This window comes from Anser cygnoides, chromosome 3 (assembly GCF_040182565.1).
Source record: "Anser cygnoides isolate HZ-2024a breed goose chromosome 3, Taihu_goose_T2T_genome, whole genome shotgun sequence".
In the NCBI taxonomy this organism is placed as follows: domain Eukaryota; kingdom Metazoa; phylum Chordata; class Aves; order Anseriformes; family Anatidae; genus Anser; species Anser cygnoides.
In genome coordinates this window covers 8,680,806-8,707,723 of record NC_089875.1, presented here as the reverse complement: position 1 = coordinate 8,707,723, position 26,918 = coordinate 8,680,806, and the positions used below count along the sequence as shown (strand labels likewise).

At 43.4% G+C, this 26,918-nt stretch overlaps 1 protein-coding gene across 17 annotated transcripts in view; it reads right to left on the bottom strand.

The window, feature by feature from the left end:
• Window positions 1-26,350, bottom strand: part of LOC106042289 (uncharacterized) — a 215,889-nt gene extending 189,539 nt beyond the window's left edge. For all 17 annotated transcript variants that reach the window (XR_007162157.2, XR_007162155.2, XR_001211020.3 and 14 more), the window contains exons 1-5: window positions 26,213-26,350; window positions 23,920-24,005; window positions 23,300-23,427; window positions 15,906-15,969; window positions 13,587-13,733 (exon numbers count right to left, since the gene is read on the bottom strand). Coding sequence is in view for 10 of the 17 variants with exons in the window: in XM_048060853.2 (XP_047916810.1) it covers window positions 13,587-13,733; window positions 15,906-15,911 (153 nt within the window). In the remaining 7 variants the exon portion in view is untranslated. The remainder of the gene's footprint in view (window positions 1-13,586; window positions 13,734-15,905; window positions 15,970-23,299; window positions 23,428-23,919; window positions 24,006-26,212) is intronic.
• Window positions 26,351-26,918: the final 568 nt, after the last annotated feature.

The following is a 26,918-nucleotide window of genomic DNA, read 5'->3' as shown; positions in this document are numbered from 1 at the left end:
CTCCTGTCAGAGATGTCCAGAGCTCTGCTACTTTTGTTTATTTTTTCTCTTTTGAGCTCAAGTCTTCTCAAACAAATTCAACTAGTTTTTCAATGAGTTTGGCTTTTTCCACATGAATACAAATTGTGGATGAACATTTCAGTCCTCAAATACCACTCCCTAAATTAATCTCACAAGAGAAGAGGTGGAGTTTATGAAGTAGAGACTAAGTCTCAAATAAATTAGGCAGCAGTGGTGCAGGAAGAAAAGTGAAATAAGAGATAAATAGCTGTCAGGAAAGTAGAACTGGAGCATAAGTAGAATCTGAACAATGCACGAGTGCTTCCCATTATGTAGAGCCTGCAGAGACAGGGAATGTAGGTCAGTGACTCAAGAAGCCCTTTCCATCCCTACACTTGCCAGCAAGGTGCTGGGAGATGAGCAGCAGCAATGTCTCTATGAGCAGATGAAGTCAGGCAGAGTCCTTTTCTCCGCTTACAGCAAGCGGAGCGCCACAGCAGGGGAGCACAGCACCGAGGCAGCGCAGACCCGAAGCGCGATGATGTGCCCAGCTGATGAACCCCATGGATCCTGGCTGGGGCCCTGCTGGAGGCAGCTCGAGGCTGCATTTTGTAGTGCACGCGTCCCATTCAGAGGGGCTGGCTTTCAGAAATGTGGCTTCAATGATGACTGCAAACTCTCAGTTAAACTCACAGAAAGTCGCTTATCTCAAAGGCCTGCTGAAAGGAGACCCGGTGTGCATACTGTGTCAAAGCATATTAGCAGCACTCAAGGAACAAAAAGACCAACATTGTAAAGCACTTCCCAAGCCTGTTTAAAAATGTGAAAGACGGCCTATCTGCTTCAATGCCTAAGAAAATATTTAAGGTGTAGACATCAAGTGTCAATTTGTGAAGGTGCTCAGCTGGGATTAGCAGCATGACTCCCATTAAAATCTGTGTTTTTCTTCAGCTAAGTTCCTCCTCACACTCCAAAAGGCATTCTTCCTGGTTGTTAACAAGACGGGGACAAGGTGATGATGCAGGAAACATTGTCTCTGCACCCAGTGCTGCAGATGATTTCAAGGGATAACAAAGGGCGGCTGCTCGCAGGCGCCTCAGAATGGCTTCATTTAGGGCAAGGAGCGAGCTTGTGGCAGGTGGGTGCGGAGTTACACATCTCAGATTCCCCCAGTATGCTCCCACAGCTGCTTGGTGGCTCTTTGCCCCCAGCTTTTTCATTAAACTGTCTCAAAAATCATTCCCCAGCTATCCTGCTGTACATTAGTGTCCGGCAAGGGAGAAAAGCTTTCCTCCTGTGCAAAAATGCGATCCCTGTGGAGCCAACGACTGCTTCAGCTCTGTGCAAGTCCCACGGGTCAGATGGGTTTCAGCATGGAGCAGTCTCTGCTGTGCCAGAGCGGCTCGGATCCATGGCCGTGGAAGCATTTATGGCTGTCCCCGTGCTGACACGGTGGCTTGTCAGATGAGCACTTGATGGTAGGCATGAGTCATGACTCTTCCCATTTAAATCCAGGCCAGCACTTACTGTACTATCCAATAAAACAAACGGCCCTAATGAGGAAGCTGGCAAACGCACAGTGTCATTCCCATATACAGCACGGAGCATTTTTGAATTTCCCACCTGAAGAAGAGATGCATGTAAATTAAAATGAGCCCTTCTGCTGTGATGCTAGCCAACTTATTAGGCAATTAAATAATATGCTGTCAGTCACATTTGCAGCATGTGCAAGCAGCTTTGATGGCAGCTTTCCATGCTGTAGTGTGCACATAATAAACCACTAGCAAACAAGCTCTGCTCCCCAAGGAAGTTACGAAACAAGCAGAGACAAAATTAAAGCAATGGGCGGCAGACCAAGACTCAGAAGATGTCAAGAAGTGGCCCTTTAGAAAGTCTGCCTGTTTAGACGATAGTTAACCACATGCTTCACTTTAGCATGATAGAAAATTCCAGTAAAGTGTATGAAGAAACCTCTTTGGAAATATTTTATCAGTGTGTTTCAATGAAATTACTGTCTCCTGGAAGCTGAAATATTTTACAGGGACTGCAGATGATAACATTTTGATGGGTTCAGGCTGAAATCGCTTCTAAATAGAGCAGACTTTATATTTTTGATCCAAAGGAACCTGGATAGCTTTGTGTTGTCCCTATTAAAAAAAAATCACTTTGTTTTTATTTTAGTCTGGAATAAAAATAAATCTGGAAATCATGAAAGTTGTTGCAAAACAGAATTGTTATTTCTCTTGCCAACTATGATATCAAAGACACGCAGCCAAGTATCACGGATCACTGAGTAGTTTTCACATCTTCCATAAATCCTTATTACACCGATCTACTCACAAACATTGACTCTGATCCGGGAATGCACTTTAAGTGTTCTTTTGAAGTCAGCATCACAGCTGAACTCCGACGGGGAGGCGCAAACATCCGGTCGGAGAAGTGTGAAGGGCAGTTGCTGGGGGATGCCGAGCCAAGAAACAAAAAATGGCAAAATGTGTTTGTCAGCCAGACAATCTAATTTCCCACTCAGAGGACTATATAGAAATTGCACGTCAGGGATTCACAGATTTAACAGCAGCCATTGCACTTTTTTGTGCCCAGGACTAAGGTGCCTGCCATGGTTTCAAAGCATGAGACATGTCGGCCTTGCCCCAGGAATCTTTATCTCAGCTGGTTCCAAAACGTCCCTGTGCCTGAGCACATGGTTAGTTGTTTTCCTGATGGCAGAGCCTTTGATTCACAATTCACATGATATATATTGTATCGCAAACTTCTTACATGTCTCAGCATCCCTAAGGACTGATTCTGACCTGAAAGCTGCTGTGGTACGCTCTGGCCATACCAGCACTGCCAGAGACACAGCATGCAGCCAGGGACTGGGGAGAACACCCAAATTAAAGCTGAAAATGCCTTATTCTTGGCATTCTATCCCAAGTTACAGTTATAAAGTTCAAATGGAGAGTAAGGAATCTTAAACTGGAATGATTAAGACAGGCAGCTCTCCAATTTAAATTCCATACCTGGTACAGGAGAGTGGACATGTAGAAACCAATATTTAGGGTTTTTAGATGAGTAGATCTTTTTAAAATGAAACTGGCTGCTTTGACATAAAGTTGCACTGCCTCTGTCAAGGTATTTTCATTTTTAAAGATTAGTATGAAATCCCTGAAATTCATCCAATTCCTTTTTCTGTGGAAGGTACTGGAAATATTAAATGCTGCAATTTCTTTCTGAATCCTTGCAAAAGGGTGACCTTGCAGAGAACAGCACTACACTACCAAGTGAGAGACATACAACCACAGACAGAGATGGAATTATTTGAGTGTATGCTACACACAGGAAATGGCGAGGTTTGATGCTCACCATTAGCAGCAGCTGAAATTCTTACCATAAATTCATGTCAGAAACACTGCCAGTTTGATGTGTAAGTCACACCACGTGAATCCGCTTGAGTAATTCTCAATGGTCAAGCCTCCTTGAAGCAAAATTGTGTTTAAACTTCCTAAATATATACCCAGTACAAGACAAGTCTCTTCCTTTTTTGCATCATGACAACTTCCAAAACATGGTGCATCTCAGGTGGAGTTTGTACAGGGAGAGATACTTGGGCTGAAAAGCAGCACTCCTACAGCAACCTGTGGCCCCCATTAGAGACCTTCCAATACTCCACAGCTGGCGTGATCTCCTCCCCAGTGAGGCATTGCTTTAATCATCTGTAAACATCACCTGTAAACATTTTATCCTATATTCGTCTCTCAAAACGTATTCACAGCAGTCACAAACAAGCTGAACCTCCGTGGCTTCAGTGGAGAAGCCTGATAACCCCACAGTGCATAGGATCCTTCCAGCCCACGCTCAAAACAACCATGTATTTCCCCTGAGCAATGTGTGTTCCCCAAAATCTCTTCCTGAAAGCACAAATTCATCAGTGAGGGACCCAGGTCTTCACCTGTGCTCTGCACCCTCACAAAGTGAAGGCACATGTGGCAGCAGGCTTTAGCCACAGTCCCCTTCTCCCCAGACATCGTCCTAAAAGCAGGTGCTGCAGATCTACCGCTGCTCGTGGTCAGGAAGCCCTGACTAAGGGGCTTTTCAGCGCTTCCCTGGAGCTGCAATGCTTAACTTAACCAGCACATCTCTGTGAACTGTATATAAACAGAGTCGCTGGGTTCCTTTATGCATTCTTTATACTCTGCAAAACAGAGCAGGATCCAGAAATGCCAGAAAAGAAAACACTTTTCTGTTTCGCTACAGACTTCAAAGGTGATGGATGCAATGTGTTCAGAGAACTATGAAAATACATTCTCTAATGGAAGAAAATGGGTAAGCACACACTATCGTCACAAAGTTTTAGTAGAAGAAGACTTAGCATGGGCTATAATACCTGTACTCTATCTATAAAGCCAAGGAAAGCATCAAATGCAGTGCTTCCAATATTCCTAAGTGAATATTGCTATTTTTCTTCTTTTCTTGTGCTATTCTTCTGCAGCTAAGTGCAGAATTCCAGTAAGTTCAGGAAGAGCTTATAAAAAATCCCTTATCAGAAAAATCTATGAAAAGTGTTTCAGAAGTTCACAATTTTTCCCTTTTTTTTCAGTTTTCAGAACTGAATGATTTTATGAAAGATAGCAAAACAGTGCACCGATAGTTATCAAAATTGTTCCAAATGGAAAAAAAAATAAATTTCTTTCCAAAATTGTAGGCTATAGGGAAAAGACCCAGCAAACCTGAAACAAACGATTAAACATTAGAGCATCACCTATCATCAGTCACTAAAGAACAGTTTCTCTACACGCTTCACTTGTTTCTCCTGTGAGCCAATGACAGCACTTTTCCAGTCTTAGTTATTTGTTTGAAGACAATCTCTACTTGCATGAAGACAATGCAGAAATGTTCTTAAAATGACAAATATTTGCATAAAAAATATTGTATGTGCACAAGAGTACTACACTGCAGTGTGGCATTGGATTATAAAAGAAAACCACCCATTAGCAGGTGTTTTTGGTAGGGGCTTTTTTGGGGGGCTCACTTGAGCAAATTCCGAGCACTCCCTGTTAGACTCAGGAACTCACGGACACTTTGGCTGTTTTCCATCCTGTTAGCCTGGTTCTTTCGCACTGCTGAATGGCAGATCCTACACAAATGCCCAAGTTACTTGTCTCCCTCTGATGGGCAGCACTGCAACTGAAAAGCAGAGGCAGGGCCAGACACCCTTGGGCAGTTTTGGGTTCCCTGCAATGAGAGACATTCCTCACTGCTGGGCGGGGGGGGGGGGGGGGGGGGGGGGGGGCAGCCAGCTGATGGGTAAACAGTAGCTGTGATTGGCATACGGATCTGTGTTGTTATAATGGAAAATATTTTGGATAAACAAACAGTGGCTCTGAATTGCAATTATTTCTATTGTCAGCCCAAAGACAATGCGGAGATGCAATCTGCTTCATTTTGGCTCCTTTCCCTCAACATTACAGCAAGGATCCACCTATCTTGAAAAGTGATTAGGCTCTCTTTGGAAAGGACCCAAACCCAATGCACCTTTCCAGCGAGTCAGGGAAAAGCGGGTTATCCAGCCATCAGACGGGACAGGTTTCTCTAGGAGTCCAGCGGCAAAAGAAGGAGGAAAGGTTTCAAAAATCATTCAACCTTGAAAAAGCTTCTCAAACTGTCCTGTTTGCATCAGCTGGGAGTTTGGAAAGCCCACAGCCAAGCAAGCAATTGTGCAGGCCAGGCCTGCAGACAGGATCCTAATACGCCATCAAATATTCACCCGGGGAGATGGACAGAGTTGCCCACACGTTGCCGTTGTTTCGAAGGAAGCTGACCTCAGCTTCTCCAGGGGCACTTCATCACCATGCACCATGCATTTCTGACGGCTGAATGCTGCCCCTGCCTGCTCGCTCTGTCCAGGAGTATTTCTGTACACTTTGTAAAAATACATGCCTAAAAGTACAGGCTCCTCCTACAAAGGAGCAAAACCTGATTACCAAGTAGTATTTAATATGATGGAAAACAGAGTCCTCTAGTGGTCTCTGATCGCCATAATACTAGGAGCAGAAAACAATTTAGGGGAGAAAGTGAACGATCTCAAAGAAACAAATCTTAGTCCAAAGCCGAAGAGAATCAGGGGAAATTTTTCCCGTGGATGTTGACGGCAGTCTCTGGAGTTTTCTGCAGAAAATCTTCCAGTGTTGCCTGTCTTTTCAGGTATGCTAAAAAGATCTCAGACAGATGCTATGGAAAAAGCTTTCTTCACCCATATATCTGATACTATTGTACCACACGTGAACTGTGCTGATATAACATACTGAAAAAGAACCTTTCCAAGCCATTAAATAGGCAATTAAAAGGGAACACTGAGCCTTATTAGAATTGTTTAAAGAACTTAACATAAATATCCAACCGGGATTTCAGAAGTAAACCTGTATGAACATTTCTCAAATCCAGGAAAGTATCGTAGAGATTTCTGTCATCCGCATCGCAGCAGCAGCTGGTGCTGGTATTTGAGACAAGGACTTTATGTTTGACAGGAGAAAAGTTAGAAAAGTTTGTGGAGGAAATATGTAAAATAGTAAGGAAATGCCCAAGTGCCAGAAGAGTGAGGGAAAAAATAGGAGAGTGGAGAGAGTAAGCAAGATGGGGTACAGGTATGCCAACAGCGGGACCCACGTGCTGCTAGGGGCAGGCTGACAAGACGAGATTATAGGTCTTTGCAGGAAAAAAATATCAATAATTTGCCACTGCAGATAGGTGAAATAGGTAGGTGCGTGTTGGTGCCAGTTTTGCAGCTGTTTTTATTCAAACCAAGAATTCACCCGTGTCTACAAAATGTGTAAAATGAAGTCTTGTAAAATAATCGACCCATTTTCTATAGGCATTAAGATTTCTCAGAGGTATCAATAAATGCACAAATGGCAGCACAGTATTCCTAAGGCATACAGTATGTATCTTGGCATCTGCTTTATGCGCTCCAGGATCTTAAGCAATCCTTTGGCAAAGGTACATGACCAGCCATAAAAATCTGGCAAACAGCAGTTTCTAAGAAAAATTTGTGTGGTCTTCGTACCAGACAGTTCCCAGCACTGTCATTAAAGGCTTATCTCAGGAAAACACTTGGAAAAATCTGTTCTCTCTCTAAAGAACCTCATCAGTCAGAGCTGTAGGGGTCATCTGTCATGACCATCAGCTTCCCTCTCTCTCCAGCATACCTCTGCAGAGTTGGAGCATAGCTAGATAAGTTCCATATGCAAAAATTCAGGGTCAAACAGCACCTGGCCGTATTTCTAGATGGCATCTTCAAATCTCTACCCCCACATCTGAATTTTCTTCTGTGCTGGCATGGCTTTTATCAGCTTTACCACTTGTATTTCATACACTTGTCAAAAAAATATTGCTGAACTTAGTGACAGACATAAAATAAAGTTTGAAAAGATTCCACCTTTCACGCAGCAGGGGAAATTATTTGCTTTGAACATGCTGTCAGCCTCAAACAGGGTAATGGGTGAGTGCAGTGTGCTCAAGCCAGTATTTTGTTCCGTAGTCTGACATGCGCAAAACGATTCCACAACACCGAGAGCTGCCCTGCACCTCAATCAGTGCAGAACCACAAACCAAACAAGCCTGCAGAGATACGACTTGGGAGGTAATTTAAGACATCGGTGACAAACAGGCAAAGATGTACAATAACCTAGGGGAAAAAAAATACTAGGAAAAAGATTAACTTGCTGTGTAGCAAACGCAGGAATCTGTTAAGCTTTGTAAGGGCAATTGTCTCTTACTGCTTCTACATCAGGTGTGGCCACCAGAGTGACAAGAACAGGCCTCTTTTTCCTTCTAAAAAAGAAAGTTTGCCTTTGGAAGTATGAAACTCTGAACACGGTTGTGTTGTCATCACCACAAACTCCCAAAGGGTCCACAGCTCTCTCAATCGCCATTAGTCCTTCAGGCTCAGCAGGACAATTCTTTGTTGCTGTGATGAGACACAGCTTTCGGTGCAGCTTTGCAGAGGGGAAAGAGGATAAAAACGCTACTGGCTGATCTATTAGGACTTCTTTTGAAGAGCAAGAGATGCTTTTTATGGACTGTAAGTCCAATGGGGATGATGGAGGTGACTAAAGTTTTTCTCGTGGTGGACAAAACTGTTGTAATTTCATCCAGATGCTGTTCACATAGGAAAGAAGCCTTGATCAGTAATAGCCTGGATTATTTACTGATAGCAGCAGCTGTGCTGAAACTTGTTCTCATGAAGGCAACCCAGGATGTAAAGTTGGGACATTCTCTACTGCCCTGTACCAGCCAATTACTATACAAAACTGGCCAGGAAGAGATCCCTCTGATTTTGATGGCCGCAGAAGTGTCCTTGGTGATTGCCACAGAAGATACCCCCTCTGCTAAAGGCACTGAGGGGCTCGGCAGCCTCTGGCACCGCTAATCCTAAGGTGTGCTGTGACTCGTGGGACACGACAGAGCAAGCGTGCAGCTCCCCGCAGTGGTGGGCCACCTACAGTCCTTCCCAGGGAGCCAGGCCTGGGGTCTCCCTCATCTCCTCGCTCTTCAAAAGGCATCTGGCAAGGTAAGGTGCTAGAGGATGGATCGATGCCCACCAATATGTGACAGCGCATCAATCAAACAGCTCCTGACCTCCTTTCCACTGCACTAACGCTGAGGTTTTTCGAGTGACTGGCCGAAGCAAGGGCCTGGAAAAACAGATTGTTCTTGTATTGTGCTACAGAACAAGCTTGTGAAAAGAAACCTGATTTGACGGGTTATCTGTTTTGAACTAGTCAGATCTCCACACTGACAGTCACCTTTCTACCCACATTTCTAATGACACGAGCCATGGTTTTTGATGCTTACGTCTGCTGCTTTCTATGGACAAGCCACACCACTTCTAACCATTAGCACATGTTCCCAGCTTCTGAGTGGAGTCAAGGAGCACAACAGGATCTTAGATAAAGCATACGGCGCTCTCTGAGTAAGAAAAATAGATTTCTAGTTGCGACATCCTGAAGTGGTATGACTGGAAGTGTCAAGTGCATTTTACTCAATGATAGCTATGAAAAACAAACACACAGTGCTCCACGATACCCCGTTGCTACTTCTACTTGCATTATCTATAAGTGGTTATTTTCCATCCAAAGTTTCTACAGCTCCAGCTCCTAGTTGTGTCATCGCCTGCCTATTACTGCAGGCACAGAGAAGTTTTTTCTCTCTCCTCCAGCAATTCAAACAATAACCTTTGTCTCACCTGGTTCTCTCTTTTGAACGTGCAGCTCCCGCCACTAGGGCAGCCTATCTTTGCTCTTCATAAAGGCAAAAGGAGTGAGAGATGTGGCTCAGTCCTGGAGAAGCTTTCCCCAGCTAGCCTCCAGGGGGCAAGGCCATTAACAAAATTACAACAGGTGATTACTTTAGTATGAGTAACAGATTTATATGAGTTTAATACCTAACACCTGTCTGGCCAAAGCAGGATACCAGCTGATAATTGTACCTTAAATACATCAGTTTTCAGTCATGGTAGATACTCAAAATAAAGCTAGCAGCACAGTTTCTGTACAGTTTTTGTAAGAACATTTAAGGTAATGATCAGAAAATGAAGCAATCTTTGAATGCCAGTGTCTAAAGCCGAGTGCCTGGCTCTTCATGTAGGCAGCCACATCTTCTCACTAATACTCAGCAGCCACAAAACAATGGGAAGTGCTTGTGTTCAGTGCTGTTTGGGGTAAAACCAAATCAGAAATGCTCTTGTCAACTCCTCTTATAATTTAGATGTTCCTTTAGGTATTTCTGAAGGTGCAGAAGTATCAATCTGTGCATGCTGCTAGTCTGAACAGAGCACACTGTGTTAGTGGTGGTGTTTGCTTCACCCTTTCTACCTATCATTTCTTGTGGTCAAAGAGCCCGTCATGTTTTGCTATATTCAGCATGGCCCCTGAAACACCAAAGGCACTGGAGTTGATGACCTCACAGGTCCTTCCCAATCTCGTGTTCCTAATCACTTGAGGAAGGCAATGCGTCCTTCCATGTGCTCATAAGGACCTCTCGTAATCTTAATTAAGACTGTGGGCATAATCACGATGCAAGTCATAACCATAACAATTTAATTAGAATTATTAAATCCAAAGAGCCAGAAGTACTTAATTAAATAAGCAGCTTGGTTTCTAAGCACAGAGACATGTTTCACATCACTGCAGTCATAAAATTCTCACTGTGCAAAATTATGAGTTGTTGTTTGATAATAATCAATAGAACAGACTATTGAATAAATACCTTCTGACTTGTTTTTCAAGCCATCATATTGGTCCCAGTAGCTTGCAAGACAGATATAAATAACAGTGCAATTGCATTCCCCCAGGCTTGCTGTTATTGGTATCTAAATAACCACTGACATGACCAGATAAAGAGAGAAAAAAAATCTTATTTGTCAAATCTTGCAGATAATTGTCACTGTAACCTCTGTATAGGGCTCAACTGCCAGGGTTACTGTCCACATCACTTATGTTCATAGCACGTCTTTTTTCTCTTAAGTTCACCACAGCTTCCACTCAGTTTGGAGTAACAGGTGGAAGTGTACTGTCCTACAGAGACTACATTTTTTGACAGAGCCAAGGACTAAAAATATCAAAAATACACAGAATCACAGAATCATCTAGGTTGGAAGAGACCTCCAAGATCACCGAGTCCAACCTCTGACCTAACACTAACAAGCCCTCCACTAAACCATATCACTAAGCTCAACATCTAAATGTCTTTTAAAGACCTCCAGGGACGGTGACTCAACCACTTCCCTGGGCAGCCTATCCCAATGCCTAACAACCTTTTCGGTAAAGAAGTTCTTCCTAATATCCAACCTAAACCTCCCCTGGTGCAACTTTAGCCCATTCCCCCTCGTCCTGTCACCAGGCACGTGGGAGAATAGACCAAGCCCCACCTCGCTACAGCCTCCTTTAAGGTACCTGTAGAGAGTGATAAGGTCGCCCCTGAGCCTCCTCTTCTCCAGGCTGAACAACCCCAGCTCCCTCAGCGGCTCCTCGTAAGACTTGTTCTCCAGACTCCTCACCAGCTTCGTTGCCCTTCTCTGGACTTGCTCGAGCACCTCGATGTCCTTCTTGTAGCGAGGGGCCCAAAACTGAACACAGTACTCGAGGTGCGGCCTCACCAGAGCCGAGTACAGGGGGCCAATCACTTCCCTAGCCCTGCTGGCCACACTGCTTCTTATGCAAGCCAGGATGCTGTTGGCCTTCTTGGCCACCTGAGCACACTGCTGGCTCACATTCAGCTGACTATCAACCAATACTCCCAGGTCCTTCTCTGCCAGGCAGCTTTCCAACCACTCATCTCCCAGCCTGTAGTGCTGCTTGGGGTTGTTATGCCCCAGGTGCAGGACCCGGCACTTGGCCTTGTTGAACTTCATACAGTTGACCTCAGCCCATCGGTCCAGCCTACCCAGATCCTCCTGCAGAGCCTTCCTACACTCGAGCAGATCGACACACGCACCTAACTTGGTGTCGTCTGCAAACTTACTGAGGGTGCACTCAGTCCCCTCATCTAGATCATTGATAAAGATATTAAAGAGAACTGGCCCCAGCACTGAGCCCTGGGGGACTCCATGAGTGACCGGCCTCCAACTGGATTTGACTCCATTCACCACAACTCTTTGGACCCAGCTATCCAGCCAGTTTTTAACCCAACAAAGCGTACGCCAGTCCAAGCCACAAGCAGACAGTTTTTTGAGGAGAATACACATCTGCCAATTAGTAATAGGGATGATATACTAAGAATTCCAAACACATTATATAGAGAGCACTGCAGATCTTTATGAATCTCAGTCAGAATAACTGGCTTTGGTTTGGGCTCCTGTAAGAAGTGCTTTGGTCCTTTCTCATCTTAGAAATGTATTCCTCTTGTCCAGTCCTACTGAAGCCAATGAAAAGTCCCATTTTGATGCGGGTTTTGGATCACAGATCTACAACTAACATGCAATTACAAATAAAGGAATTTGTACAGTAACCTGTTTTTGCTGTGATCAGACGTCATCTATACGCGATTTCTACCAACATACCTGCAAGTGACAGTCTTTACCAGTTGCTTGGGAAGTTTTTTCCTGGGTATGTGTCCATGTTTCAGCACTGTCTGGCTCCTGTGAGCTTCAGCACTTCGGTCCAGGACCAGCTGTGCAGCTGTGGCCCCATGAGCAACTCTTGAGCACACTGGTGGCCCCATGAGCACATTGTCCCGTGAGTGCATGGGGCTGCAAGGGAGGAGGTCACTGGCAAACCCCAACATATCTTAGGGGAAGCTGCTGGGGCCATGAGGGTGAGACGCAGCCCACCAGAGCTCGCCCATGAGTTCTGGTGGCCCCTTGAGTGCTACTGTCATGAGAGTGCACATGGCTCTGGAAATTCCTATTTATAACCAACTGGTTTAAATTAGGCAAGGGGTGTCCCTCCCCTGGGACAAAACTGTTCAGATTAATCTCCAGTGAAGACATAACTTGCTTCCTGTGGCAGGACTGATTTTGAACCCCACAGAAATATGCAAATGACACAGAGCAAAACTGTCACCTATTTTTAGATACCCTCAGGTGACAGAGAACTGTCATGTCCTCCAAGCAATACATCCTTTTCTTTGGCCTCCTGATGGCAAAGACTGACACGAGCAGCTGGCACCAGCCTTTGCCTGTCTGGAGCATAAATACTGGCAAGAGCCAAAGTAAAACCTCGCTGCATGGCAGGGGCAGGTCACAGTTTCAGGGATAAGTTTCTCCTGCCACAAGAGTGCAAATGCAGTGGAACAGTCCCGGGCTCTGACAGCCCCAGCAAGGCACGCCCAGATGCAAGTGTGATGCACCCATTCTGCACCCTGTGCTCCTTCTGTTGGAGACTACTCACAGGAGACAGCATGGGCAATCAGGAAAATATTTAAGGAGCTGGAATAGAAACCAAACGTTTTCAGGACATTTGGGACAAGCGAATAGGGTCACAGGATGTTGAATTTACATTCAATGCTCAGTGATGCTCTCTCAACCCTCAATTTCGTTCTTGCCTTTACCCATTTTGTGTGCCTGACTTCATGACACGTGCTGCCCCAAATGCCTCATACACACCGGGACATCTGCACACATATATGTACACGTTCAAAAGCCACGCAAACCCAACAACAGCACGCAAGGAACTCTTTCTCACCCCTACCTGCCAGCTATTCAGCCTGCGAGCAGCAGATGGCAGCCCCACTGCCATTCCTCCTCGCCTCCCCGCTCAGGCCACCCCTGCAGACAGCACTTCAGCCCCTGGCAGGAGCAAATCCCGCTCCTTCACACCTCTGCTGGGACTCTGGCACTACCCATTGCATCTGGTAATCACCAGGGAAACTCTGTCTGCCCAGTGAAGTCTGGAGCTTCCCACCCTCCTTCCCTGTCGCAATGCCCGAGCTTTGTGAAATCACTGCCTGAATGGAAATGCCTCATGTGTGGACAGACTGTCACTGTCACTGCTACTTCTTCAGCCAAAGAGTGGAAAAAAGGCTATTTACACCAAGACATATCCTACGCCCAGCGCTTTCGGTACTGCAGGGCTTTAGGCTCGCTCACTTACCTGCATGATTTGTTGATAGGGAGCAACCTTCTCCTTGTGGAAACTTTGGACTCTGGTCTCTTGTGAATCTGTGCTGGTTTTATTCGTCAAAAGAAGAGAGATGTTCTGTGTGACATGTCTGGTAATGTTCTTCTGAGTGATATTTTCCTGCAAAATAAATAATCATTTGTCTGCATATCCCTTCCTCAGCCCCCCAAAACATTTCTCCTTGTACAGTCACTTATACAAGCACAGAATACAAAGGAGAATAAAAGGTTTTGCTGTTTCTTCGCACAAACGTATAGCAGAATACAGAACTACACCCAGGGGTTTTAGAAAGGAGAATAAAACAGGCTTATGAGGAAAACTGAGTCACAACTTTCTCTCAGCTGGCTGCCCCATGTTGTGAAACTCACGGCAAATAACACCTCCATGCCAAAGCACAGGAAGTTTTCCTCCCCCCTTATCGCCATAACCAGAAAAAAAAAACACCTGAAAGCAACAGTATTTATTTTCCATACTCCATTAGTAGCCCAGAAGCAATTCAAGCATATTACTAGAAACTGAACCCAGCTAATTAAAAATAATGTTCCAAACTACACTGCTGTCTTTTGCATCTGGAGCTGGCTGCGGCAAATAAACATACACAAAAACAAGGACAAATCACAATAAATCTAAGCAGACAGGTACAAGCAAATTGGTCTGTGGAAGTGACATGTCTCTCTGCTTAAATGTCTACTGCAACTCCCAAGGAGACATGGTAGGATTTAATCTAATTGGGTTTGCCACTTCCCTGCAGCTTAATGTGAGAATAACTGCAATTATATATGACTGTACTTAGCCCAGTACCAAAAATCCATTTATTAGGCTATTAGAATCTATAGAAACCAGGGGTTTGAGATCATTTAGATATGCTGGTTACATACTTGGCCTGCTAGTTATTTTGTGGTTACAGTTTCCAAATTGCTACTGATGAGGTGGCAGTAGAAAAGCAGATGCAGTTAAACATTTGAATGGATGGCTTAGAAAGGTTTTCTTCTTGCTCCAGAATCCGTAATAGCACCTTATATGTTGCCTCGGTGCTCTGCAAATCTCATAGTGTTCAGCAGGGGATTGGGAAACCAAGAGGTTGCTGAGGTTCAGAAATCTGTTCATCATAAAGCAAAGCACCTTTGCATGTGTGGGACCCCACAGAGTTGGCACAGCGCGGCATGGAAATATGAAAAGAATTATGTTTAAGGCCAGCCTTTTGGGGCGACAGAGGGAAGAGCCTCTATTCTTCTTGTTTTGCAGCAATTGTGGGGCTGCAATTAGCCAGAAATGCAAGAAAAGCCATGGGGCCATTCCAAAAAAATTTGGTATCACCGCTCTCCCACCTGCTCAGTCTGCAAGCGGAGCACAGCACGATGAACCTGCAAACCCTGTCCTTTAAGCTTTTGTCAGCTAGCACAACCATCATAAAATTCATCTTGCCAAACAGATGTTTTTTAATGAGGTAGTAAACTCTCACAATTTCATTTTTTTCTGCATCGTGGTAATTGCTGGGATAAAGGTGGATTTTCTTGGATGTCTGGAAAACTTCAGCTACAGCAATAGTACTCCAATGTACACACAGCAGGGGAAGGAAAAATAACAAATGGTTCTTCAGCTTATCCATGCTACAGTGAATGTCCCACTTTATGCTACTGCAGGGACTGGACTATGATGGTGGGGTCATACCTCTCCTCCCTGCCTCACAGCTAAACATGGAAAAGTTACTTGCAGATGTCTTTCTTCTATGGCAGCAGTGTCCCTGTTAAGAGAAACCCCAGCCTCAGAGAATTTTGTAGGGACAGCTACCCTAGCATTGGGCAAAAGGTGTTTTTGAAAATACTCAGTTATCAGCCTAAACCAAGGGACAGTAAGATACTAAGCCTTCTGAGGCACCCTGTTAATCAAAAGTTATGTTTAATATACTTGAATCAGAGACCCTTAAACTAGTAGGAGAGCAGTGACTAAGTATTTTCTCTGAAAACCTTTAAATTGTAACTCAAATGGGGATATACTAAAATACTTCTGACTTGCAGCAAGACGCATCATGTACCATTACATTCAGAGACGCAGAAACGATCAGGATGAGCTCTCGAATGGCTGTAGTATATCACCCTAGAAGTGAATTCACTGCACTACACAACCTGATGCCACATGACAAAGTGTGACAGCTAATCTGTATTGCTTATGAGATATTGTTGAGATATGCTGAATATTTTCTAAACTGCTATCAGAAAACATATGTTCCCAAGGGGTAATGATACAGTGGGTCTGAATAACTCATAAAAATTATGAATGAAGTGTTCTCACCTTCATTTGACCTTTGTTACTTCTCCAGCAGACAGAGCTAAATGCGTAGCACGCCAGAATGCATCTGAAGAAGAGACAGATGATAATAAGTAACTGTTAAGAGATGTTTACTCCACTGGCTCTATTAGTTCAGCTTGCTTGCACAGAAAGAATTTCCCTGCACGTATGAACACAAGTGTAGATAAATAAAGGGAAATACCCAGGTTCATCTTTTCCAGCCTAAACTCCGCCAAGCAAGACGGCGCACACAGTGCTTTGTCAAAGGCTGAAGCCTGGGATGAGGCACAAGGAGCCATTAAGGAACCATGGAGCTGGGGGCCCTACTCAGTGCATCTCCAGCACCAGCTGGGAGCACTGACTCCACCTTTGACTGCAGTCTCGTTACAGAGGTACCTGGATGCCTTCACTCTCCAGCTGCATTTTCCTCTCTGCGACACCTACAGCTGAAGTAGAGTGGGCTACTCACTTTTTGCAGAAAGGTCACAGATCATAAGAGATCTTTCTTGCATATGAAAATATGTCTGCGTATATTTTTTTAAATGTCAAAAGGAGAGCAATATTTTTCAAATGTCAACAGGCAAGCAGTAACTGTGCATCCCTGGAGACTTGTACAGGGCATAAATTACAGAAAAAGAGGCTTTGGTCAACCAAGGGCATAAATTACAGAAAAAGAGGCTTTGGTCAACCAAACCAGAGAACCTTCTGTCCGTATGAAAGTAATGCACAGACTGGACAGATATCTGGCAGGAACGGTTTAAACGTAACCAGCACGTCGCAGGGTAGGAGGAGGGCTTCGTATTGGGGCTTGTAGCCTGCTTAGCCCACGCCTCACTTCTGTCAATCCTTTTCTTCCCATCATAACCCATGGCCCTTGGCTTTACACCATACCCTGCTGGCAGGGTCTGAGCAGCTGGGAATGTCTGGTGGTCCAAGGGCATTCAATGGCTTTGGGAGCCATCCATCCCTTTCCCTTTCATGCTGTCTGGGTCAGATACTGCACCGACTTAACTGCCAGGCTATCCCAGATAAAGCTCTTGAAGCTATTTCACTTCTGTAAACATATGACGTGAGGCCAACCAGGGACCAGCTGGGAGTTATCTCCAGTGGTCACTGGGATTCACAGCTCTGACGTGCCCTTGATTTTCTCTCATCTTTGACACTAAGGCCTTGAGTGTTTTTCAGGGCAGAGTTTTTCTGAGGCATTTAACAGTCTCCTTGTTTCATTCTGCATCACCTACCTCATCCTCATGCCAAGCCCTCGGGCACGATAGGCATGAAGAATGCGCAGTGTTTTGTCACTGAGGAAGCAGGTTTCCACACACGCTGCTACACACTCTCAACAGATGCTACTAAGAAGGCTGAGCAGTGTCTTTCACAAAGTTATAAATTTCCTCGTGGTCCAGGCTGGGGCTTTCAGAGCCAGAGCTATGCACAAACACAAGGAAAGGACTCCAGTCCACGCTGGGAGCTCTCAGAGGAGCTCAGGTGGGAATTATGTTTGGGGAGCCAAGGGGAGGATGCCAACCAGGTGCCCAGGCTCACCCACAGAGCAGGACTGAGCGTAGTGGAAAAGCTAAGTGGGCGAAGGGCACTTCAGAGTACCAGCTCTTTCTGGAAGGACAGAGTCAGGCGTGCATCACGACCATGCAGGGGCACCCCTCTCTCTGCTTCCTCCCAGCAGCCTGGTTTTTAACATTTGGAAGCAGCAGGGTGGAGGCAGGACACAGCGTTAATAACACCTGCCACCTAATTGAAGCTGTGCATGGGAGTCAGAACAGCAAATATGTTGCGTAGGTGCTAAGGCACTGCAGATGATAAAAAGGCTCAAGGTAAAAGGGAAGGTGATCATAAATGGGCACGAGCGAGCATCAAACACAAAGGAAGTTGTAATGAGAGCAGGAGCGTGGAGAGTGACAATTCAGCATGGGAAAGATAAAGCTGGAACAAGAACGGGATCAAGAAAGAGAGCAGAGAAAGGATGGGGAGGAAGAAAAATTTGAAATGGAAACGATGAAAATAGAATATGATTTCCAGAGGGAAAGAATAAGGGTGAATGGGGGTCCTACTGGGTCAGCCCATGCATATTTAGTCAGTTATAATAAGGTAAAATTGCTTCCTCATTACAAGGAAGGGAATGATGTTGATATGTTTTTGCAGTCTTTTAAAAAACTGTACAGAAGTTATAATTGGTGAGAGGAGGCATGGGCAGCACAGTTCAGACCTTGCTCAATGGGAAAACCCTAGAGGCCTATGCCAAGCTGGTTGATAATGACTGCCGTGACTATCAAAATTGTGCAGGGAGCTTTTCTGAGAAGGTATGAGGTTGACCCCAGAGACCTGCAGGGTTACACTCAGGTCTCCAAGGAAAGGATCTGATAACTCCTTTCCTGAATTGGCTGTAGAAATGACAAGTTTATTTAACAGGTGGATAGAAGGTGAAAAGACATCTGTATCTGTTTCTTTTTTTTTTTCTTCCTTTTTAAATGATGAAATTATCCTTAGGAGCAGCTTCTAGAAGATGTTCTGAAAGACTTGGAAGCCTGCTAGACAGACAATTCTTCTCTTACAATTGTCAGCCTATTAATCAGAGCAAATTTTTATGTGCACCCACAAAATAATGAGAGGAATTGTGGGAATCCTACCTATTTCCACAAAGACCTGCCCTTTCTTTCAGAAACAAACAGAAACTGACAACAGTACACAACTGCCTAAATCTTACAAACCACATTCTATTTCTTCAAGGAAGTAATACAAAAAGGAAAAGAAAAAAAAAAAACAAAAAACAACTCATTACCAATATTATATATGCCAAAACTGCAGATATGGCACAGAGTATTAACGAAGAGATCAGTTACTGTGCTTACTTCAGCCATACACAAGTGCACTGTAAAAGCTTAACATAACCAAGCTCAGATAGAGTTTCTTAAAAGACCCTTAGTGCAAGCACTGAAACCAGCCTCTGCTTCCAGAAGTCGGGCTGGTTTGCTCCTGCTGGAAAGTATTAGCAAAGCCGTGTCTATATTCCACCTTGAATTCCCATTTCAACCAAAGCATGAAGTACTGAGAAGCGAGTGGCTGGAATACGAGACAGATATTATCCTTCACTTTCTGAAACATTTACTCGTCGTAACGAGCCTGTAAAATGCAACGCTGACTGAGCTACTGCACTCCCAAATTCCTTTCAGACTCCCAACTAAATTTCCTCTGCGCCTGGCAATGTTGTGTTGCTTCCTCTGGCACTTTGCTCCTGCGCCTTCCCCGCACTGCCTCGGGTCGCACCCTCCTGGCTGACCGGCACCGCTGGCCTGAGGCGACTGCTTCGCCCCAGGCTCTGGAGCCAAGGCTGAAATGAAGAAATGTGCCCTGTGTCCAAACTCATTTTCTTTAATTTCTCCTTCTTCGCTATTGATCATTTTCTTTTCTGTTTTTAACTCACCTGTTTTCTCATTTCTCATTTCTTCTGTTTCTAACACTCTCAGCAGTTTGTTTTTTATTTGCCTCTGACCCTCAATCTTCAAATTCCCTCTGAACCCGCACACCTCTTACAGCTCCTTTCCTGCTAGCATCATTTGGGCTTTCATTTGATTGGCTTTTAATCCTGAAGCATTTTTGGCATGGGTAATATACTGCATTTTGGGGTATGAAAATAGTAAAATGTTTTTTCCCTTGCATTCCTGCTTCTTTTGTAATTCCTATATACAAGTCCTACATCCCCTGTAAAGATATCTGTGGAAGACTTAACACTACTTAGATCAAATCTCATTTTCCTCCTTGCACAAGGACACACATCCAGCAATCTGTCACACAGTAGACAAACTGGGGTTAGGACAGGAGGGCTGGGGCTTCACTGATGTGAGAGGCAGCAGACTTTGGTCTAAGGGCATGTGTTGAACATTTCACTTCAGTATTCACCCATTGGTATGCTGTGTGCCATTTCCCATACGTACTCCCAACATAACACAAGATCTATTTCATGCATCTCTGGCACCTTTTCTGTAAAAAGCATATTAAATAAAATGCTTTTTAACTAAGTGCTCTTGCGTGATGTGTGGTTGCCCATGAAACTACTAGATGGTTAAATGAAGCTAAATACACAGTAAAATCAGCAGAACTCCATACTGATGCAAGTACCAGTACGTGTAGTCTGCCCTTTCTATTGCTCATTAACCTCTAGAATAAACGTATTTTAGCATCTGCTCTACTGCCAGCACTTAATCCTGTGGCTGTTGCATGTAAAAGAACAGGAGTCAACATTTAGAGAAAAACCTCAGAAAGCTTAAGCAATTATCTCAGGCATCCTGGCGAGAACTCAACAGTATCAGAAAGCTTTGATAAAAGCACAAGCTTTGGTAAAAGCACAAAAGCAGATCAACAGAACTTTTTCATGAAGCAAAAAGATCACATTTCCATTGCTCATGAGAATGTACTGGCAGGATGATGTGATAGTCCATACTGGATGGTACAGCTTAAAGGTAGCTGTCACGGGGACCTCCACATTCTGTACCGAGACACCTCAGAGTGGTTGGTTTCTTGACCAATTTATTCTTGAATCCACTCATCATGTAGGAGTTCTGACAGACAGAAATATTTTTTTTCAAAGAAAAACAGCACAGGATCTTGCCCTGGCTAATACAGTGGAGCTCTTCTGACTGATACCAGCTCACGAGCTGGCTCATCTATCGTTTAGCCCATGTTGAACAAGTATAAGCTTCACAAACATGTCTTAACTAAAAGAAAGTGGCTTGTGTACTTTGTGAAGCTTAAACCAGTTCACAGAACATGTGCAGGGAAAGCACGTGGTGTTTAAGATTTAGAGCTAGGTTCAGGTACTCTTGTGGTTTGGGTGTTATCATTAAAGCTCAATGTAACAAATATGGGGTTATTTTAATCTTCTATAACTGCATGAGATTCGGATTTTAATTGACTTCTTCCCTCCTGAACTCATCTCATAAAGTATACTAGGTATATCTGCTGAGTAAATAGAACACAATAATGTGTTTAAATGTTTGTCTAGAGAGTTACTTCCGCCCAGAACTGAAAATCAATATAGCTCAGAGACATCTTTTGTTAATATAACTTTTTCTTTCAGCATGTTTCTAACACATTTAATATTTTTCAGTGTTATCTTGCTGGCACTGGAAGTCCAAGCCGTGTTGGCAGATCCCTGAACTGGGACTCCAGAGACATGGATTCTACTCTTGGAGCCATTTTTAACATCTTGGACAAGTAATTACAGCTCTCCAGGCCCTTATATCCATTCCAGCCATTCCCTTTTGGGCCTTGTTTCCGTAAAGATGTATGCATGTATTTGGTTGTATAAACTAGGAAGGTATTTAGCTAACTGCATGACTGTGAGCAGTCTAGTGACTTAAAGTTACTGTTAAATTCAGTGTTCAAGCCTTTGAAAGATGAAGTTTTGGATTGCACACTCTTAGACTGTGCCGAATTGGACCGACCTGCCTACAGAATTTGATGCTCCCGAAGTCAATCCAGCCTCTGTATGTAGCACCCCAAAAAAGCCAGTGGTTTTTGTAAGAAGGAATGCCAAAAATTCCAGCAAACTGTGGCAGCTGTGGAGCATTTTAGAATTAAGTAGCTCCACAAAACCTTAGCAGCAGGCACCTGAGAACAAGCTTTCAAAGCTCCCACAGATGACAGTACCAGTTTTCTTCTTCAGCACAGTGGGCAGAGGCATTCACAGCACCCTTGTCTAACTCAAAATCAGATTTCAGGCTTGAGGTTGGGCAGGGGGGAAGCTTCAAGTGAATTGCATCTGTCTCTGGGCTCATACAAATAGCCTGAATTTGCTGCCCTGTACTGAATACTGTCAGGCTGAAAACATACATTAGAAAAATATGCTCCATTTCCCCCCGAAATCAGCCTATAAATAACATGTGTGGTCCAGAATGGCTCTCATCTCACATTAGGAATAGATGCTGTGGTGCAACAGTGACAACAACAAAGAGAGGGGAATTGGTTAAGTACTTTGGGGGTTAAAATCTGTGCCCTGAACAGTAGATTTTATGGCCAAAAGTGACTCTTCTGTAGTCTCATTTATTATTGCAAAAATGATTGGAACTGGGGACCATGACACTATTACCTGTTACTGCAGATTTATTGAAAATTAGCAATTCCATTTGTATCTATGAGATTTCAGGGATTATTCTGTTATAGACTAGAAAACTGATAGATTTATAACTGTGGCGAATCTAGTTGTACCAACTAATAGAGCAAGTGAGAAAATTTAGAGGTTTGTACTCCTAAAGGAGTTAACCTCTGGATAAAGAAACATTTTTCAAGTAGCATCTGAGAAATTATTGGATCCATAAATTGTCACTGCTGTAGCATGAAAAATATCCATTTCCTGGGCTTTATGTTTTTGTTCAAGAAAGATACAAAAAGCAAAAGTTAGTACCAAAAAAAAATAATTCACTCCACTCAGAGTCCTGCTGTAATTGCTACTGTACCTTTTGTTAACTCTTTGGCATATATTGGCAGAGCTCTCCCTGCTGGCCCTAAGGAAATTTTCAAGCTACGCGTCTTCTAAATTCATTAACATTGTATTGACTCGGGTAAATTTGATCTAACTTTAATTTTGATTTTTGTATACTCACTGGACTTCTTAAAAATTGAATCAAACCTTCAAAGGTATTAAATACATGCCAGGACATTTTGCCTTTTTTTTTTTTTTTTTTTTTTGATATGAGGGATCTCTGACAGTGGGTGAGGCTTGTGTAATTCACTAAAAAGATCTTAAAGCTCCAAACTCTTCTCTCCTAATGTGACACCAGCAGCCTGCCACAGGGATGCCCTGCACACAGGCAGCTTCTAGCAGCTATGTCACCTGCTGCCACACACCTCCATAGCCTCTACCACATGCTCCGTGACACCATACACCCTGCGGGCAACTGGACCAAAGGGTGGGCAACTGCTGCCGCTACCCTGCGTAGCCACAAGGAAGGCGAGCGTGGAAGGACTGCTCAGGTCCCAGCTGGTGGGGCAGGGCTGGAAGGGCTCATCAGGTGCTGCTGGCTCTGCGGGGACACAGAATTGGCAGCGCAGGGTGGAAGACAAAGAGTGAAAGCAACATCTAGCAATACAAAGACTTTGGCCTGCGGCTCTTAGGGGCATGAGGTTTGGCCAACCATGCCACCCATGTTCCCCCCAGGACTCCTGCTGTAGGAGATGCTCTCCTTATCTCCTGCACAAACTGACATGGTAAGCATTGTTTATACAAACCAAAGCATGTCCCTCAGACACCCAAGTACCACAAACTTGTGGCACAACATTTGAGCCTGGCTGAAATCATTAACAATACCATGATAATAAATGAGGATGAGTTTTGCTCTCTCTCTAATGCAGGTGTGTGGGGCAAAGTAAAGCTCATACAGTACCTTGTGGTTGCTGAGAGCTCCACAGTTGGCAGCTAGGGCATGTGGCTCTAATCCCTGTCTTATCTGCTGCAGATGGGAGGCCGGCACTCGTAATGCTGGCAGGACCAGATGCATGCCCACTGCCTCATCTGCAAGACAAAATGAGATGAAACGAATGTATATGCAGGACAGCTGTTAATTAAAAGAATAGGTCATTTTGGAGTGAAATACACCATTTGCTTTATTGAACAGCACAGAGCTGCTACCTCTGCACAGAGCTGCTACCTCTGCATGGCTGCTTTAGCACTGATTATTGACTCTTAAGGAGGGAAGTTGGGTTTGCTTATAGACCCAGCAATGCTGAGTGAAATCATATAACTTCCTTGGGACTAACCCAACTTAAATTATGTTTCAGTTTGATAGTTGTAAGAATTCAAGCTTGGAGACTGGACTGGGAAGAATCATTTTTGATATTATTAACTTATTACTATTTTTGTTCAAATTACATATATAGATAAACAGATTTTTTAAATTACTTTTAAAATACTCCAAGGTTTAATATATCTCTAAAGCTACAGGTGCTAAGGTCTGAAAAAGAAAGAAACATTGAATTTCAGTTAAAAGTAATCCAGAGTACTCACACTTTTAAAGAGGAAGAAGAATGACAAGCATTTGCAATATGGACCACATCTCCATCCCAGTGGCATCAACAGATTTTGGTTATTAACTTTGGGAAAGAGGAAAATACTTTATCTGAGAATCTCTAAGGAAAAAAGCCCCTGAAATTATCCCACTATTTCACAATCATTAAGGCAAAAACAGAGCACGCAGAAGTTATTTATGATTCCATCATACCATTATAACACTGCCTGTAACTTGAGAATAAAGCATTTCTAAGCATCCAGTGTTTGATGTGAGCCACAAACTGAGTTTCAAATACCCAAAAGAATTTTTATTTCTGCTTATTATTGAATACAAACTTACGTATGAGATACTTCCAGCTACCATTTGAAAAAAATAATTCTGAAAAAGAATACCTTCTTCCTGTATTCTACTACAAAAATGGTTCTGGATTTTTACCCCGGATAAATCAGCACAACTCCAACGAAGTCTGAGCTATCACCATTGACATCATCTCAGAACCCAACTGGCATGAAATGCTTCTCTGATTACAGCTGCAAAATATCCCTGCTTGGCTGAATTCCTTATTCCTTAACCAAATGTGGAACTAGTCATGGAGCTACATGTGTGTATCTGACTTGGCCATAATACTGAATTTTCTCTCCTTGCAATGTAAGGGAATTACATTTCAAAGATCAGACACTGTTGTTTTACAACCGTAGTAACTCCTGTATGCTAATTTAGTGCAAGGAAAATATTCTTGAGTATGTGAGAGATTGTTTCTTGTACCTTTTTAAACAAATGGGCAAATATGACGGACTACAAATCCAGTTTATGTATCACTCCTGTTCTAAGGAACAAAGACAACTTATTTGGTAGTGTTTATTCACTACCCTAGGCTAAACCATCTCAAACTTTGATGATCTTTCTTTTATTATGATGCACTGCCTTATCATACGCAAGTTTCCTGAGTTGAAAGGAATGTTTTGTGCTTCAAAGGTGGTAAATTCAGGACCATAATGCAGCACAACCCCTGCAAGAAGCAGGTCCTAACCTTGAGGTGTCACTGCTCACTGAGACATAGCTCATAATATGAACTGTCAACAGGGAGGGACTTTGTCTGTCTGCTTAACAACAATTTGTAGACTTAAAAAAAGTTACAAGAAAATAAAATGCTTAGATTTTAGAGTTTTGCTCCCCTTGAAATCCTGGGTAAGCCAACAGGCAGCTTGGTCTGGAAAACTGATGAATTCATGATTATCAGAAAGCCAGTGAGAGTTAGTGAATGTCAAGAGTAAGGAAGGATTCAAGAATGATGTGAGACAACCAGTGAGAAATTGCTTAACTAAACAGAAAATGTTTAGTCTCCCAAACAGCTGCTGAGTACCCCCAGGAATACTTTTTTATTTAAAGAATTTTTGACAGTGTCACAATATCTCTCTGCTTTAATATATTAGCGCATTTGTACTTCAGGCTACTGTGGAGGGAAGTGTTCTAGCTCAGAGCCAGGAAATAAAAAGGTAGTTTAACAAATAGTGAGTAAGAGAGCAAAAAGACAGGCTACGTTCTTCATGTAAATCAAAGTTGTTCCAGAACGACTTAGAAAGAGAGGTTGCTATTTTCAACTGAGAGTCAACTGAAAGTTAATGGGGACATTGCTAAAGATCACAGACAAACGTATACTGTACTTTTAATGAATATTTTATTCATGTCACCTTTAAATTAGTTAAATTCGATAGGATGATAATGTAATGCAAAATGGCTTCCTCCCCAGACCATTTCAGGTGGAGGGTAGATCAGAATTTAATTTTAGGGTAATGCCAGGTCAAAATTAAATTTAAAAATTATGGTTTGAAAGTAATAAATCTAAAGTGACCACTGGAAAAAATACTAAGTTAATGAGATGTGTAAGCCATTTAGAAAACCACAGATATATTATATGACATCTATTTTTCTTACCTGGAAACAGGCCATTTTAATACCTCCTGATAGGGATGAAAGGGGAGAAAGGAGAAGAAGGGGCACTCTTAAAGCTATTGCTATCCTGTCTTAATAAAGTTATGAAGAAAAATGTCAAAAGTTCAGCAATAGGAATATTCATCATTTGATCAGCAAGGTTGTTTAAAACTTAAGACTCCTAAATCCTCTTTCAGGAATCTAAATATATGTTCTGCTTTTCAGAGCATGGTCACTCACATATGCCAAAGAAATTGTTAAAAAATTAGGGTGATGCAGCTTAATAAACCAAGAGGTATTGGGGGGATCAGGCCCAGACTGCATTGGTATGTGTCTTATCCCTCTCCTTTCTCTTACCTATCGTGAAGCCAGTACACGTGAACACACAGCATACACAAGGGGTCTCACAATTTCAGTCTGCTATTATACAGCCATAACAATCTCGTGGACACCATGCTTCCCTGGGTTATTCTCCTTCCTCAAAGGAAGGCTGCCCTGGAGAATGCCAATGAAGGGGCCAAGGGACAACTAAAGCAGCAGTCTGCAAAGAAGACAGGGAAACAAGTTAGGAAGGTGCAAAAATAAACCTGAGGGATGCAGCCAAGGCAAGAAGAGAGGTGTGAGAAAGGAAAACTATAACTCACAGAGCATCTAATTTCTGTTCAAATTCAACATTAAAAAGATACTCCCAGGTAGCATGACAAAAAGTGATGACATCAGATCTTTCTTAGCTTTGAAAGATCACTGTCATTTGTAGGTTGCACCAGAGGTAAGTCAAGAAGAAATGTAAGGCCAGGTTTTGCCCTTGATGCGGGTTGTCTGCCCGCCCAGGGATGCCTCTGGAGATGCTGGAGCTTGGGAAGGCACCGAGGCTGTAGGGGCAGGTAAAACCCAGTGCAGCAGCCACAGGTGGGAACATACAGCAAGAATGCACTCCACTGAAATGAGGTCCAAGAGAAAAGAAATATGAAAACTGATATGCTCAGAAAGGGGCAAATTCATTTTATGCAAAGACATTAAAGTACATCATGACGTAAAACTACAGTGTGATTGTTCCCTTGCT